Raw genomic sequence first — 14,419 nt, forward strand, 5'->3', positions numbered from 1 at the left:
TAAGAATACAATAAAAATGCAAAACACCATTCATATATCATTGTCCTCCACACATTGATGCATAAAAAACATCCTGTTATAAATATGGTAGAGATATTAGCAAATTGAAAAAAAAGATAAATCTCACTGGAGAGTCGACCTGTCTTCATCATTGTTCAAAGTTTCTCAGCCCTGTTTCTGATGTCTCTCGGGATCACCAGACCCAGATCAGCCCTTGAAGACCCATTCACCATCCCACCAAACTGGGTTCAGATACCTCAGGCTCAGCCATGCTGCAGTCCCAAGATCTTAATGTGCTCCTACTTGCAGAGAGACCACCAGGGATACACTCATGCAAAGGAGCAAACCCAAGATGCAGCAGCAAGACAAGGGTCACCAGCACTCCGAGCAGAAAGACCCCAAGCACCTATAAACATGCAGGCACTCCCACACTGGACCTGCATGTCCCAGCCAGAGTCCCCATATAGAGGCTCTTCTGGTGGTAAACCTGCTGGCACCCAGGCTCTGGCTGGTGTCCTAAAATGGATGCAGCCACATGCAATCTGGAGTCTCCCCCACAGCAGTCCTCTACACAGTGGTAGCAGTGGAAGTGGTGGTGATTGTTGGCAGCAGGAAGCAGGTCAGCAGCAGCGGTGGCAGTAGTGTTGCAGGCGGCAGCTGACTGGACAAGAGACCTCCATTCATCAGCGGAAGTGAACTCAGAGGTAGCCACAGAGGTAGCCCTGGCCCTGCTCAGAGAAAAGACCTCTGAGCATGGCAGGGGCATCTGTGTCAGTGGTGTCATTATTTGTATTCTTGATGACTGCCATTCTTAATCATGGGAGATAAAATCTCAGTGTAGTTTTGATTTGCATTTTCCTAATTGCTAATGATGTTAAATATTTTTTCATATATTTGTTGGCCATTTGTATCTCTTCTTTTGTGAAATATCTGTTTAATTCACATGTCCACTTATTAATTGGGTTATTTGTGAGTTTGGGTATAAAGTTTTTTGAGTTCTTTATGTATTCTAGATATTAATCCTCTGACAAAAGCGTAGCTAGCAAATATTTTCTCCCACCCTGTAGGTACTCTCTTCATATTCTTAATCATTTCCTTTGCTGTGCAGAAGCTTTTTTAAAAATATTTTTTTAGTTGTTGATAGACAACTGAGAATTGAACCCAGTGCCTCACATGGGCTAGGCAATCACTCTACTGCTAAGCAACAACTCTAGCCCTGTGCATAAGCTTTTTAATTTGATGCAATCCCATTTATTAACTCTTGGTATGATTACATGAGCTTTAGGGGTCACATTGACAAAGTTATTGCCTATGCCTGTATGCTGGAGTATTGACAGTATGTCTTCTTCTAAGAGTTGCATAGTTTCTGATCTAATTCTTAAATCTTTGATCCATTTTTATTTGATTTTTTATGCAGAGTGAGAGATAAGAGCCCAGTCTTATTCTTCTACACTTAGATAACCAGTTTTCCCAGCACCATTTGTTTAAGGCTATCTTTTCTCCAATATGTATTTTTGGCACTTTTGTCAAGGATCAGATGACTGTAGAAATGTGAGTTTGTCTCTGTGTCATCTATTCTGTACCACTGGTCTATATTTCTGTTTTTATGCCACTACCATGCCACTTTTGTTACTATAGCTGTCTGGTATAATTTGAAATCAGGTATTGGGATACCTCCAGCATTTACTTTTTGACTTGGAATTGCTTTTGCTGTTCTGGTTCTTTGATTTTTCCAAATGAATTATAGGACTGAAAAATAATTATCATTGTTCTTTACTTTTGCTAAGGTACCAATCACTGTGCTAGGTATTCATATGTATTAGCTATTTATTTTCACACTACTGGCTATTATTCTGTGAGCGCTTAAGTCAAAACAGCTTTGTAAAAAACAACAAAAAAAATAGAATGAAAAATATCCAAATATATCATATATATTAAGTATTATTTTAGGAAATATATATTTTCACACAAAATAACATATATCTTATTTTGGGCCACATCTAAAAACATTTTAAAGACATTATATCTTATTTAATCCTTACAATTCAAATCAACCCATGAGGTAGGTAGGCATAGGGGTGTGTGGGTGACTGTGTAATGGTACTAGGGATTAAACCCACAGGGGCACATTGCCACTGAGCTACATACCCAGCCCATTTTTTAAAAACAGCATCTCACTAAATTGCTGATACTGGCCTTGAACTTGTGAATACTCTGCCTCAGCCCCCAGAGTTCCCACAATTATAGGCATACACCATCATGCCCAGCTATACAGTTCATAATAAGGAAACGGAGGTTTAGAAAAATCATGTAATTTGTTCAAAGCCAAGTGGCTATATGACAGCCAAGAATAGCCTCTTATCTTTATAAGATAGTTATATTGCCTTTTGCTACTACTCTGCCTCTCTTTCACTGATTATTTTCCCATAGCCTAGATTTCAAAGAGTCTCCAGTCCATCTTTAAACCTATTTAATCTTTTAATCTCCAAATTCTCACTATGGAAACTACCTACCTATAACATGGCTCAAACTATTTTTTATGTGCCGGTAACTCCTAAATTTCTTTTTTTTTTTAGTCCAATCCCTTTTTAATTTTGGAATATTACAAGCATATTTTATAAAACATAATGAATTGTGGGCTATTATTTCATTGAATTATATTAATCATTAGATGATCAAGGAAGGGTTGACAGATTTAACAAATAAAAATACCAGATGCCCAGTTAATTTTGATTTTCAGACAAAAACCAAAATTACCTGGAACATACTTAAGTGAAAAGAATCATCAGAAATTTGAATTTAACTAGCTATACCTTACTGTATCTAGCAATCTTACCACAAGACCAGTTTCACGCTGGGTACACCTGTAATCCAACCACTCAGCAGGCTGACTTAAGAGGACAGCTTGAGCCTTGGAGTTTGGGGCCAGCCTGGGCAACATAGGGAGAACCCATCCCAAACACACAAAAGAACTATTTCACCCAAAATGTTGCCAATCTATGTGGCACATCAATACTTATAAAACAACCTGGCTTGCCCTTTGAAGAACAACTACTGTTAGACAGTTGTAACCATCTGGATATCAGCAAAGTACATGTTAAGAAAAACTAAGGCAGAGCAAAGGTTGACTATGTTGTGATTGCTCTCCAGAGTGCCACAATTTGCCACTCATTGTTCTTTATTCTGTTTTTGCAATAATATACCTTAATAGATTTGTTCAAAACATTACATAGCTCTTGACATATCATATTTCATACTTTAGATTCAAGTGGGTTATGAACACCCATTTTTGCCCCGTATACAGATTGCAGAATCACATCGGTTACACATCCACATTTGTACATAATGCCATATTAGTAACTGTTGTATTCTGCTACCTTTCCTATCCTCTACTATCCCCCTTCCCATGTGAATGGTATGATTTTTCCCAACCTTTCACCTTCAGCCTGTGTATGTCTTTTCCTATCATATGAGTCTCCTGAAGGCAGCATATTGTTTGGATTTTTTTAATCCAGGTTACTAGCCTATGTCTCTTGATTGGTGAATTTAAGCCATTAACGTTTAAGGTTACTATTGATATATGGTTTGTACTTCCAGTCATGCTTATTTATTTATTTATTTTAATTTGGCTAGTTTTTCCTTTTTGGTTATTTTTTTCTTCCCTTTACTGTAACTCCTAAATTTCCATGTCTGACTAAAATGTATTTCTTTAGCAGCAAACAACCAAATGATAGCTAAATTTCTCTATCTAAATGTATTAAAAGCATCACAATCTCACTAGTTGCAAATCCTGTACTCATTTCCATACATATTCTCTCTATTCTAATTTGATCACAAAAAAATTCTAGCATCTTTCATCTTCCTCATATCTTAAATACACTCTTCACAATATTACCACCATGACCTTCACTTGGGTTTGCATGTGATTTGTCCCCAAAGGTTCTTGTATTGGAAGCTTGGGCTCCAGTGTGACAAAGTGAGAGATAGTAAAACTTTTAGATAGTGGGATGCATTGGGGGGACTGCCTTCAAAAGGAATAAAACCAGTTAGTTTGTGGGAAACCCAGTTAGTTTTCATGAGAAGGTTGTTATAAAAGAGAAAAGACCCCTTTCCTGCTTTCTCCATTCCTGTTTCACCATATGATCTTTCCCTTTTAAATGTAGCTCCAGTGTGATACCATCAGTCATATCACGAACCCACACAAGGGGCCCTCACTAGAGACCAAATCAATGAGGCTAGCCAATCTTAGACTTTCACCTCCAAAACTGTGAGCTAAATAAACCCCTTTTCCTAATATATTACTCATCTTCAGATATTATGTTATAGCAACTGAAAACTGACTCAAAGAGAAGTAATCACACTTTCTCTAAAATATGATCTTCCTATGTCCTATCATGTGCTCCCTTCCAAATGCCCAAATCACTCTCAGCATATCAATTTTTTTTTTTTTGCAAATGATTTTTTAAATGAAATCTAATTATTTAGGGAAAATTCTCCCAAGAGTTCAAAGTTTTAAGCTCCAAATGTCATAAATATTTTAATGTTTTTAAAGAGGATTTTGGATATTTTAAAGCAATACTTTAAATAAAACTTACCTGATACTTAAATGATTTTCATTTAATTTAAATAAATGAGTAAAAGACCAAGATCTAAAGTTCTTTAGTTGTTGTTACAGTTTGTTCAAAGACACTAAGGTAAGCTTATACAAAGATATTCTATGACAATCACAAATGTCTTGAAATCAAAAAGCGCAGGTTTTCCAACCAATAAATAATAACTACAAAAACTAAACCTATACCTTAAGGCTAATGAAATAGTTTATTATTTGTGCTTTCACAAAGAGCTGATTAGAAACCATCAGGTAACAGAAAAACACTATTTCTAAATATGTTTAAAAATGACAATAAACTGTCATTTGCACTGGTTTCTGACTAAAAATGCTGTACCTTTCCATGTTAACATCAGATTATTTAAGATATGTCCATTGTGAAACAGTCCATTATGTATATAGATTAATGGCTATGACATGACTGAGCTTTTCAATCTATATTTTGAAACAAACTGTTGAAACTGTTGCCTTTGCAAAGGCTTTTGGGAAGAATGTCTAACTAGTAGTCATGAGGCTAGGATCAAAATTATTATATACTCTATGATACTATCTAGTTTAAACTAACAAAAAAATCATGCTGAATTACTTCCTTCCTCTAAAATATAGGTATTTTTCATACCTATAGTTGAAAACAAAACCAACAATGCTTAAAAGCACTGCTTTTCTTCTTTCTTTTGTCTTTCAGTGAACAGGATTAAGTATAATATTTTCTCTGTGCTTTTTGTTGATTCTTTGTTTTCTCACATAAAAGAGAAAAATGTTAGTGGTCAAAAGAAAATTTCTTTTTTCCCTCCTAATTAATCCTAATTCAAGAAATATAATGAATCCTTTGACACAAAAAATAGGCTATTTTACTCGTAAATACATATTTGAAAGTTTAAAAAACTGCTTCAAGTAGTACATGAGACAAGATTTTCTACCAAATTTTTATGATCCTACTTGGCCTGCATTGATCGTGATAGACAATACCCTAATGTACAGTCATGACAAAAGAATGCTTAATGATAAGATAACTTAACAAGGAGGCAGCAACACCCAAGAGAATGTTCACTGGGATGGTACAAAGAGCCTTCTTTCAAAGGGTCTTCAAAATATGTACATCCTGAGTTATACCCTAATTCCTAAAAGACTACAGCAAGTACTTTATGGCTATACTGCTTCAAGCCAGCTGGCTAAAAAGTGTAACAGAACTAGAGCTCTCTCTCACACACTACCTTTCCCCAGCTCAAGCCTGTGAGGTGATCTCAGAATTCCTTTTGCACAATCTTTTTTTTTTCTCATGTATGGATTAAAAGCTATTAAAAGCTATTCAAGAGTAAAAGATTTCATTTCACATTTGGTTAACCATAGTTTTCAACACCAAAAACATCGTGTTGCTTTTTAAATAAACTTGCAATATAACCACCATAGCCAAGGAACATACTCAGAAAATACTCAAGGAACTATTTCTTCCAGTTCTTTCTTTAAAAAAAAAAAAAATAAAACTGGTACATTTCTTCTGTTTTGAAAGGGGTCTCATTTCAATTTTTCCCATTTATATATATTTGGATAAAACCATAAATTGGCTCTTCAAACACACAATTTTTCTCTTATACTATTGCCAAAAAAGGTTACAATAAAAGGAGTCTTGAGGTCAATATCATGATATTTAAGTATTCAATTTTATGCAATTCAATTGAAAATAATTATTAACAATTGAATAAATGTGTCCACAAATATCTGTACTTTTAATTAAGAATAAAATATTCCAATGCATTTGGACTAGCTAAATGCTATTGTATAATGTTTGTTCATTCCAAACACAAGTTAGAGTTCAGAAAAACATATAACATTGTTTTGTTTGGTTATAGTACTTTGTAAATGGTTTTATTTTACCATTCATCAAACCTCTTTTGTTGAGTTATTCAAACTAACTTTTGCCAAGAACACTAAGAATTTGGTGATAGTGCTTCTTTTAGAAGAAAAACAACCCCTTTCCTCAGAAATTGAAAGTGTTTATCTTGGCACTTAAACCTTGCATTGAGCCTTCTGGAAAGTATTTTAAATTGTTGTTTTTAACCCAGACTTTATGACTGAAACAGGAAAAGGTTCTGTAGCTCTGCACCAAAACACATATTTATAGGATTGATTTTCTTTCTACACCAAAAATACGAGGTTGATGGCAGCAGCTTTCAAAATGTAATTTCCTAGAACCATGCTACAAATTGGTCATTTATCAGTGAATTCAACACATGATTTGTTTTCAAACCTCAAAACCATCTTATAACAAACAAATGCCAAATATTAAAGCATATATGTTGTCTTTCAGTGTCACTGTTTCATTTAAATGCCTGTTCTGGTACGTATTTTGACAAAAAGAAAATTTATTTGATGTTGTTCTTTCCTCCTGTGCATGTCAACAAGAGTCAAATTTCTAACTTTGCAATTCTTATAATTTCATTTTTCCCAGCAGGTATGCTATATCTTCAGACTATACAAATAAACATATAAAAATAAACTATGTAAACTTTCTATAACATTTCCCTATTAATACATGTGAATACAATCATAAATTGTTTGTAAACTGATGGAATAAAACAGTCATTGTTCCTAAACCTCCCAACCTACTCATAAGTTAAAAATATAAGAAAGGGACCATAGTCTGCATATGGTATAATAGTCCAGTGTAACAGTATAGCATATATAAAGATACAGTAAAAATAATAAACAGATTAGAACTTTTCCAGCTAGAGGTGGGAGAGCACCTGCCTAGCCTCCACAAGGCCCTACATTCACCGCAGCACTAAGGGGAAAAACATTCAGAGACAACCAGATAGCTCCAATAATTTTTTCAGTTACTAGTAACTGATATAAAATACTATGTATCCCATTACCAATCCTTTGCAAGTCAAATCCTCCCAACTTTGAATGTTTATACCTTTTCCTCTAACACACTGGCTGTCTCTTTACCAAAATAAAAACAACATCATCATCATTTTGTATTTACATAAAACATTTTCAAAATCAAAGTAATTTTGAATTATGTCATTGGGATTCATCAAATATATTAAGATGTTCTGGTAAGAAACCAGTGGTTGAAAAATGTTGGCAGGTTCAATATTTCATTATTTTTAAAGAAAAGATAAATATATCTACCAAATATATGATTAAAACCCATAACTGCCTTTGTCAATTAAGTATAAATTATAAACTTAAAAGCCTGGGGATTTTTGCTGTGGTTGAACACTGCATAGATCCAAGAAAATCAAAAAAGATTTATTTAAATAAGGGAGAGATAAATGGGAATTAACTGGTATCACTGAAGATGAAGGTTGTGATTAAGGAGTAGACTCACTCTAATCAAAAATTATATTTCATATTGCTATGGTTATACAAAGATGACAGATAGTCTTCTTATTAGCATTCATAACTTGAAACACTCTGACACTCCTCCCACAGTCCTAAGATTTCTAGTCCTCAGAGTTCCAATTAAAGTACAACTTTAAACTTAGAGACAAATTTAACATTTATAGAGTATGATTAATGTGTTAAGGTACCTTCGCAGAAGGCTTAGCTAGAACCCTACTGCCACTTTTTTCCCATTTAAATTTAAAATATTGATTGCTAGAACCCTACTGTCACTTTTTTCTCATTTAAATATAAAATATTGACTGTTTTTATAAGGAAAGTGAAGAATATCTAAAAGCAACAAAAATTCATTTATTGGGATTTAAGTACTAATTAATTGACATATTCTATTTTCTAAGATTAGCCTACATGGAGAATGGGAGGAAAAACAAAATCTTTCTTCCCCCGCTTGTCTTTTATCTAGTCAAAACGAAGTAGGTATTTGTCCATTACCAGCCCTGGGAAAAAAGGTCACTTGTGGGGGTCAATTTTTTAGGGACTATTTTGAGTTTCATGGTTGACAAAAACATTACAAAGGCATACTATTTTTGGTATTAAAATAAATAGATATAACACAACATACCTGAAAAAGAACATGTACATAGCTGCTGTTATGCAGAACAAAAGGACCTACAATAAGGAGAAAATAGATTAGTTGCAAAAAAACACTGACATCATCATTTGTGTGACTTAGAAAAAGAAAATATCCATTATTAAAATTTGTGCCTGAAACAATAAAATGATATATAAAACTAGTCATGCATGTGTTATACTCTCAATCTTTCAAATAAAATATATTAAGGCAATAATAAACTAATTATATAGATAATTATAAATATACACATTATGTACAATTGTCTCTCCATACCCTTAAGGGATTAGTTCTAAGCACAGCCCACCCATCACTAACTTTACCCCCACAAGGACCAAAATTTATGAATGCTTAAGTCCCTTATATGTATTGGCATATAATCTACACATATCATGTGCATACTTTAAATCATCTCTACATTACATATCACAATTAATACAACAATAGAAGTTAGGCTTTACTGTTTAAACCATAAGGAAAGAAAAATGTCTATTCATCTTTGGTACAGATGCAGGTTTTTTTCTAAGTATTTTCAATCAGTGGTTGCTTGAATCCACAGATACAAAACTCAACAATAGAAAAGGTAGACTGTGTATGTATGTGCATATGTATGTATGTATGTATGGTTCACACACAAATATAAACACACACACACACACACACACACACACACACACACACACATTATATTAACTGCACAGAAGTGTTAACAGGGTTCCAAAAATGAATGGGCATTTTTTTAACTTGTCTATTAAAATACTTGAAGAAGCAATTAACTTCAAAACTAGGATAATGGCTTTTATATATTCAAGTCAATGTATGTCAAAAAGTCTATTAACTTCTATATCAAGACAATCAAAAGTAAAATAAAGTTCAGCAGACAGCTAATTCTTATTAATAAGAAAACTTCGTTAAAATACAATCATCCTTGTAGTGTGCTGTTTTTAAGTCCTTTAGGTATAGACCAAGGAGTGGGATAGCTGGGTCAAATGGTGGCTCCATTCCCAGTTTTCCAAGGATTCTCCATACTGCTCTTCAGATTGGCTGTACCAATTTGGAGTACCACCAGCAATGTAAGAGTGTGCCTTTTCCCCCACATCCTTGCCAACACTTACTATTGTTTGTATTCTTAATATCTGCCATTCAGATTGGAGTGTGATGAAATCTTAGTTTTGATTTGCATTTCCCTAATTGCTAGAGATGTTGAACATTTTTCCATATATTTGCTGACTGATTGTAGATCTTCTAGGAAGTGTCTGTTCATTACTTGGCCCATTTATTAATTGGGTTATTTGGTTTTTTGGTGTTAAAATTTTTGAGTTCTTTATATATCCTAGAGATTAATGCTCTATCTGATGTGCATGTGGTAAAAATTTGTTCCCAATTAGTAGGCTCTCTGTTCACCTCTCTGATTCTTTCTTTTGCTGAAAAGAAGCTTTTTAGCTTGAATCCATCCCATTTATTGATTCTTGATATTAATTCTTATACTATAGAAGTCTTATTAAGCAAGTTTGGACCTAATCTGACACGATGGAGATTTGGGTCTACTTTTTTTTTTTTTCCCTAATAGACGCAGTGTCTCTGGTTTAATTCCTAGATCCTTGTCCACTTTGAGTTGAGTTTTGTGCATGATGAGAGATAGGTATTTGATTTCATTTTGTTGCATATGGATTTCCAGTTTTCCCAGCACCATTTGTTAAAGAGGCTATATTTTTCCCATTGTACATTTTTGGCACCTTTGTCAAATATAAAATAACTGTAATTATGTGGGTTAGTCTCTGTGTCCTCTATTCTGTACCATTGGTCTATAAGTTTTGTTGCGAACATCATGCTCTTTTTGTTACTATTGCTCTGTAGTATAGTTTAAGGTCTGGTATAGTGATGCCACCTGCTTCACTCTTCTTGCTAAGGATTGTTTTAGCTATTCTGGGTCTCTTATTTTTCCAGATGAATTTCATGACTGACTGCTTTTTCTATTTCTATGAGGAATGTCATTGGGATTTTGGTTGGAATTGCATTAAATCTGTATAGTGGTTTTGGTATTATGATCATTTTGACAATTTAATTCTGCCTATCCAAGAACAAAGTAGATCTTTCCATCTTCTAAGGTCTTCTGTAATTTCTTTCTTTAGTATTCTGCAGTTTTCATTGTAGAAGACTTTAACCTCTTTCATTAAGTTGATTCTCAAGTATTTTATTTATTTATTTATTTTGATGCTATTGTAAATGGCATAGTTTTCTTTGTTTCCCTTTCAGAGGATTTGTCACTGATATACAGAAATGCCTTTGATTTATGGGTGTTGATTTTGCATCCTACTACTTTGCTGAATTATTTTACTAGTTCTAGAAGTTTTCTGGTGAATTTTTTTGGTCTTCTAGGTATAAAATCATATCATTGGCAAACAGTGCTAATTTGAGTTCTTCTTTACCTATCCATATCCCTTTAATTTCTTTAGACTGTCTAGTTGCTCTGGCCAGTGTTTTAAGACAGTCACATCAATGTTTATAGCAGCACAATTCACAATAGCTAAACTGTGGAACCAATTAGATGTCCTTCAGTAGACAAATGGATAAAGAAAATGTAGTATATATACACAATGGAATATTGTTCAGCAATAAAAATGAATAAAATCATGGCATTTGCAAGAAAATGGATGGAGCTGGAGAATATACTGCTAAGTAAAATGAGCCAATCCCAAAAAAATCAAATGCCAAATGATTTAAGGATACTGATTCATAATATGCTGTATGTGAATTCTAGATTGGTCAAAGGGGAAAAGGAGAGGGAGAGGAAGAGAGGGTGTATAGGGGTAGGAAGATGGTAAAATGCATTGGTCATCATTACCCTAAGTACATATATGAAGACAGGAAGAATGTGACTCTACTTTGTGTATAATATATGGGATATATATAATATATATTATAAATTATATATAAAATCATCCCTTATAAAATACATATTACCTATTAAAAAATTCCATTCCTCTAAAAGCAAGTATATGAACAACAACAAACCTGGACTGAAGAAGCATTCCTCAGAATTGTCATACTACAACACACTAAAGTGATATATGGGAGGAATCCAGAACCCTAGTCTTACACCAACAAAATAGATCTCTACAAAACTGTCTTTAAGTCACAAAAGAATCATGAAGCTGTAAAATGCATTCTTACTTAAACAGTGTTAATTAATAGAAGGATTATCAATAGCTTCACATCATAGGCAAATAATAAATGAACAATAAAATGCTGACCACAATGACAGCAAAAATGAAAATGGTATCAAACAGTGTTTTGCTATTTCCAACACAAATAATCTCTATTCAACTTGAAGAAAGTGTAACAGTTTAGTTGTTGCAAATCAAGCTTGTCATGTTGCTATTTGCAACACAAATAATCTCTACTCAACTTGAAGAAAGTGTAAGAATTTAGCTATTACAAATCAAGCTTGTCAATTTGGCCATCTTAGCTTAAGATAAGCATTATAAATAGAACCTGCATGACTCAGAGATAATACACCCAGGCAAAAGAACATTGGTATTAATTAATACTTAAAAAAAGTATTTATATACCAATTATATACTATATATAAACTTTCTCTGATAAATGCAGATGCTCACTCTTCTATCTTCCCTTCTCCCTAAACTTTTTCTATCTCTTCCCATTATTTTAAAAACAACCTATTCATGATACCTAAAGATTATTATACTCTTTTAGAAACCACAGGCATATGAATTATTTTTGTTATTCATTAATCAATTATAATGTCACATCAAGTGAGTCTGTTTACTGGTTATGATTTACTGGCCTAAACCCAGATTATGAAACTCAATTTTTATTTCCTTTCATTCTATCCACTTTGGGTAATGCCAAACTACCCAGATGGTCAATGGTTTGTACTTTCCCTGCATCAGTCAATGTTGCCCTGAAATAACCCATTCAAAAGCTTCCCAATAATCTTCCCCAAATTATCTTCTCTAAAGAATATATTCAAAGTCTTCTTCCCTTGAATTGTCACTATGCTCTGTGCTTACATTAAACTGATAATTACCTTTACAAATGATATATTTGAAACTGGGTGAAAATGTGCAAGAACACAAACTCTGGTAATAGATTTGAATACTTTCTGTGTGACTCTGTATGTTTTCCATGATTTCTCAAAGCTTTAGATCCTTCTCTATAATTTGAGAATAATATCTCACTTTGTTATTGGAAATAATCAATGAGATGACACTTGTAAAAGTATCATCTATACAGTAAATTATTTTTGTTTTGTTACTGAACTGATCTAAAGTCCTCGCCCAAAGATATAATTCTTGAAGTAAATTATTTTCATATAGGCAGCCCTCTTGAAAATTATCAAATCTCTAATAATTGGAGTTCTTTTATATACATAGAAGAAAATCAAGACATAAAAAATTGTAGAAGCAAGGAATTAAATCTAAGATACATTAAAGTATAATTGATCAATTCATTCCATAAAATATTTATTGAATACCTACTATGTGCTAGGCAGTTATCAAAAACTTGCAACAGTATATAATACGAATTAAGTCCTTCCTCTTATGAAACTTATCTTCTATTCATACATGATAGGTTAGGAAGGGAAAAAAAGCAGTATGTTAGTATTGGAGGAAAATAAGATAAGATTAAAAAATAGAAGAATAAGAGAGTAAATAATGCTATTTTATACAAAGTAGCAAGGAAGCCAAGATGTGTTAATTGCTCACATCATGGGAATCAGGAAGCAAAGAGGGTGGGGGCAGTGGCTGCACTGTGTTCCACCTGTTAAAGTTTCCACCATCTCTCAATGGCATCACAGACTGACAACTAAGCCTTTTAATGCATGGGATTTTCAGGGACATTCTAGATTCAACCTATAGCACTAAGTAAGGTTTTTAAATTATTTTAATTCTGCTAGTATATTAATCATTGTGTCTCAACAAAGTATTTTTCCAAAATAAATGTAAAGCTGCAGTTAGAAATAAAAAAATATTTTGTTTTTCAAATTATAGAATTTTAGACCTAAAAGGAACCTTAAAATAAACCAGAACATCTCTTTTCAAATCAAAAAACTTAGATTCTAAGAAGGTAAGTGATATGTCCATGTCTAGCAGGCTACCCTCACCTTGAATTTTTTCATTAAATAAATATTTTAAAAGCAGTTACTGTGTATCTGTTAGATACAGAAAATATTTAAATATAATTCTAAAACATATATTCTAAATGGTTAAAACATATATACTAGTAATTTTAAGTCCATTTAAATACTTCCTAACAAAGACTCTTCTGTTTTTCTTTAACATAATAAGTTAAATGGTTTTTGTCCCTGATCCCAGTGCCTTTTACTATTCTTCCTGAACATATTCAAAAACAATGATGACCTTTGCTTCACCACTCATCAAACCCATATACCCCTTATATTCAGTGAGGTTCTATTCCTTCTACTACTGAAATAAATACTGAAACTTTCTCTTTTCTGGGAAAGAAGTGATAAATTTTTTCTTGCCACATATGTATTTCATTCATATTGTAGTCCTATATCCAGCCATTTGGCCAACAAAAATTGATCTGGTGTCATGTTTCTAATTCTTTATAACTCAGCACCTTAAAAGAGAGGTACAGAGGTTAGATCCAGATTATCAAGGGCTTTAATGATCTTGAAGTGAAACAGAATAGACAAGGAACCGCAAGTTTTCACACTCCTTTACTTTTTTATTCAATATCTGCTGTATTCCCTAGCATAATAGGAAAAACTAAATTACCTAATACTTGATTCCTATGCCCTTAGGAATTCTGTTTGGTGGGAAAGCAGGCATATTAACAAATCA

The 14,419-nt window shown here is 33.2% G+C and overlaps 1 protein-coding gene across 10 annotated transcripts in view; it reads right to left on the bottom strand.

Annotated features, from left to right (window-relative positions):
- The window catches only part of Tmem135 (transmembrane protein 135), a 224,596-nt gene that overhangs the window by 68,974 nt on the left and 141,203 nt on the right, over positions 1-14,419 (bottom strand). For all 10 annotated transcript variants that reach the window (XM_076846542.2, XM_076846538.2, XM_076846536.2 and 7 more), the window contains one exon: positions 8,580-8,626. In XM_076846542.2, the coding sequence (XP_076702657.1) occupies positions 8,580-8,626 (47 nt within the window). The remainder of the gene's footprint in view (positions 1-8,579; positions 8,627-14,419) is intronic.

Source organism: Callospermophilus lateralis, chromosome 2 (assembly GCF_048772815.1).
Source record: "Callospermophilus lateralis isolate mCalLat2 chromosome 2, mCalLat2.hap1, whole genome shotgun sequence".
NCBI classification, from domain to species: Eukaryota; Metazoa; Chordata; class Mammalia; order Rodentia; family Sciuridae; genus Callospermophilus; species Callospermophilus lateralis.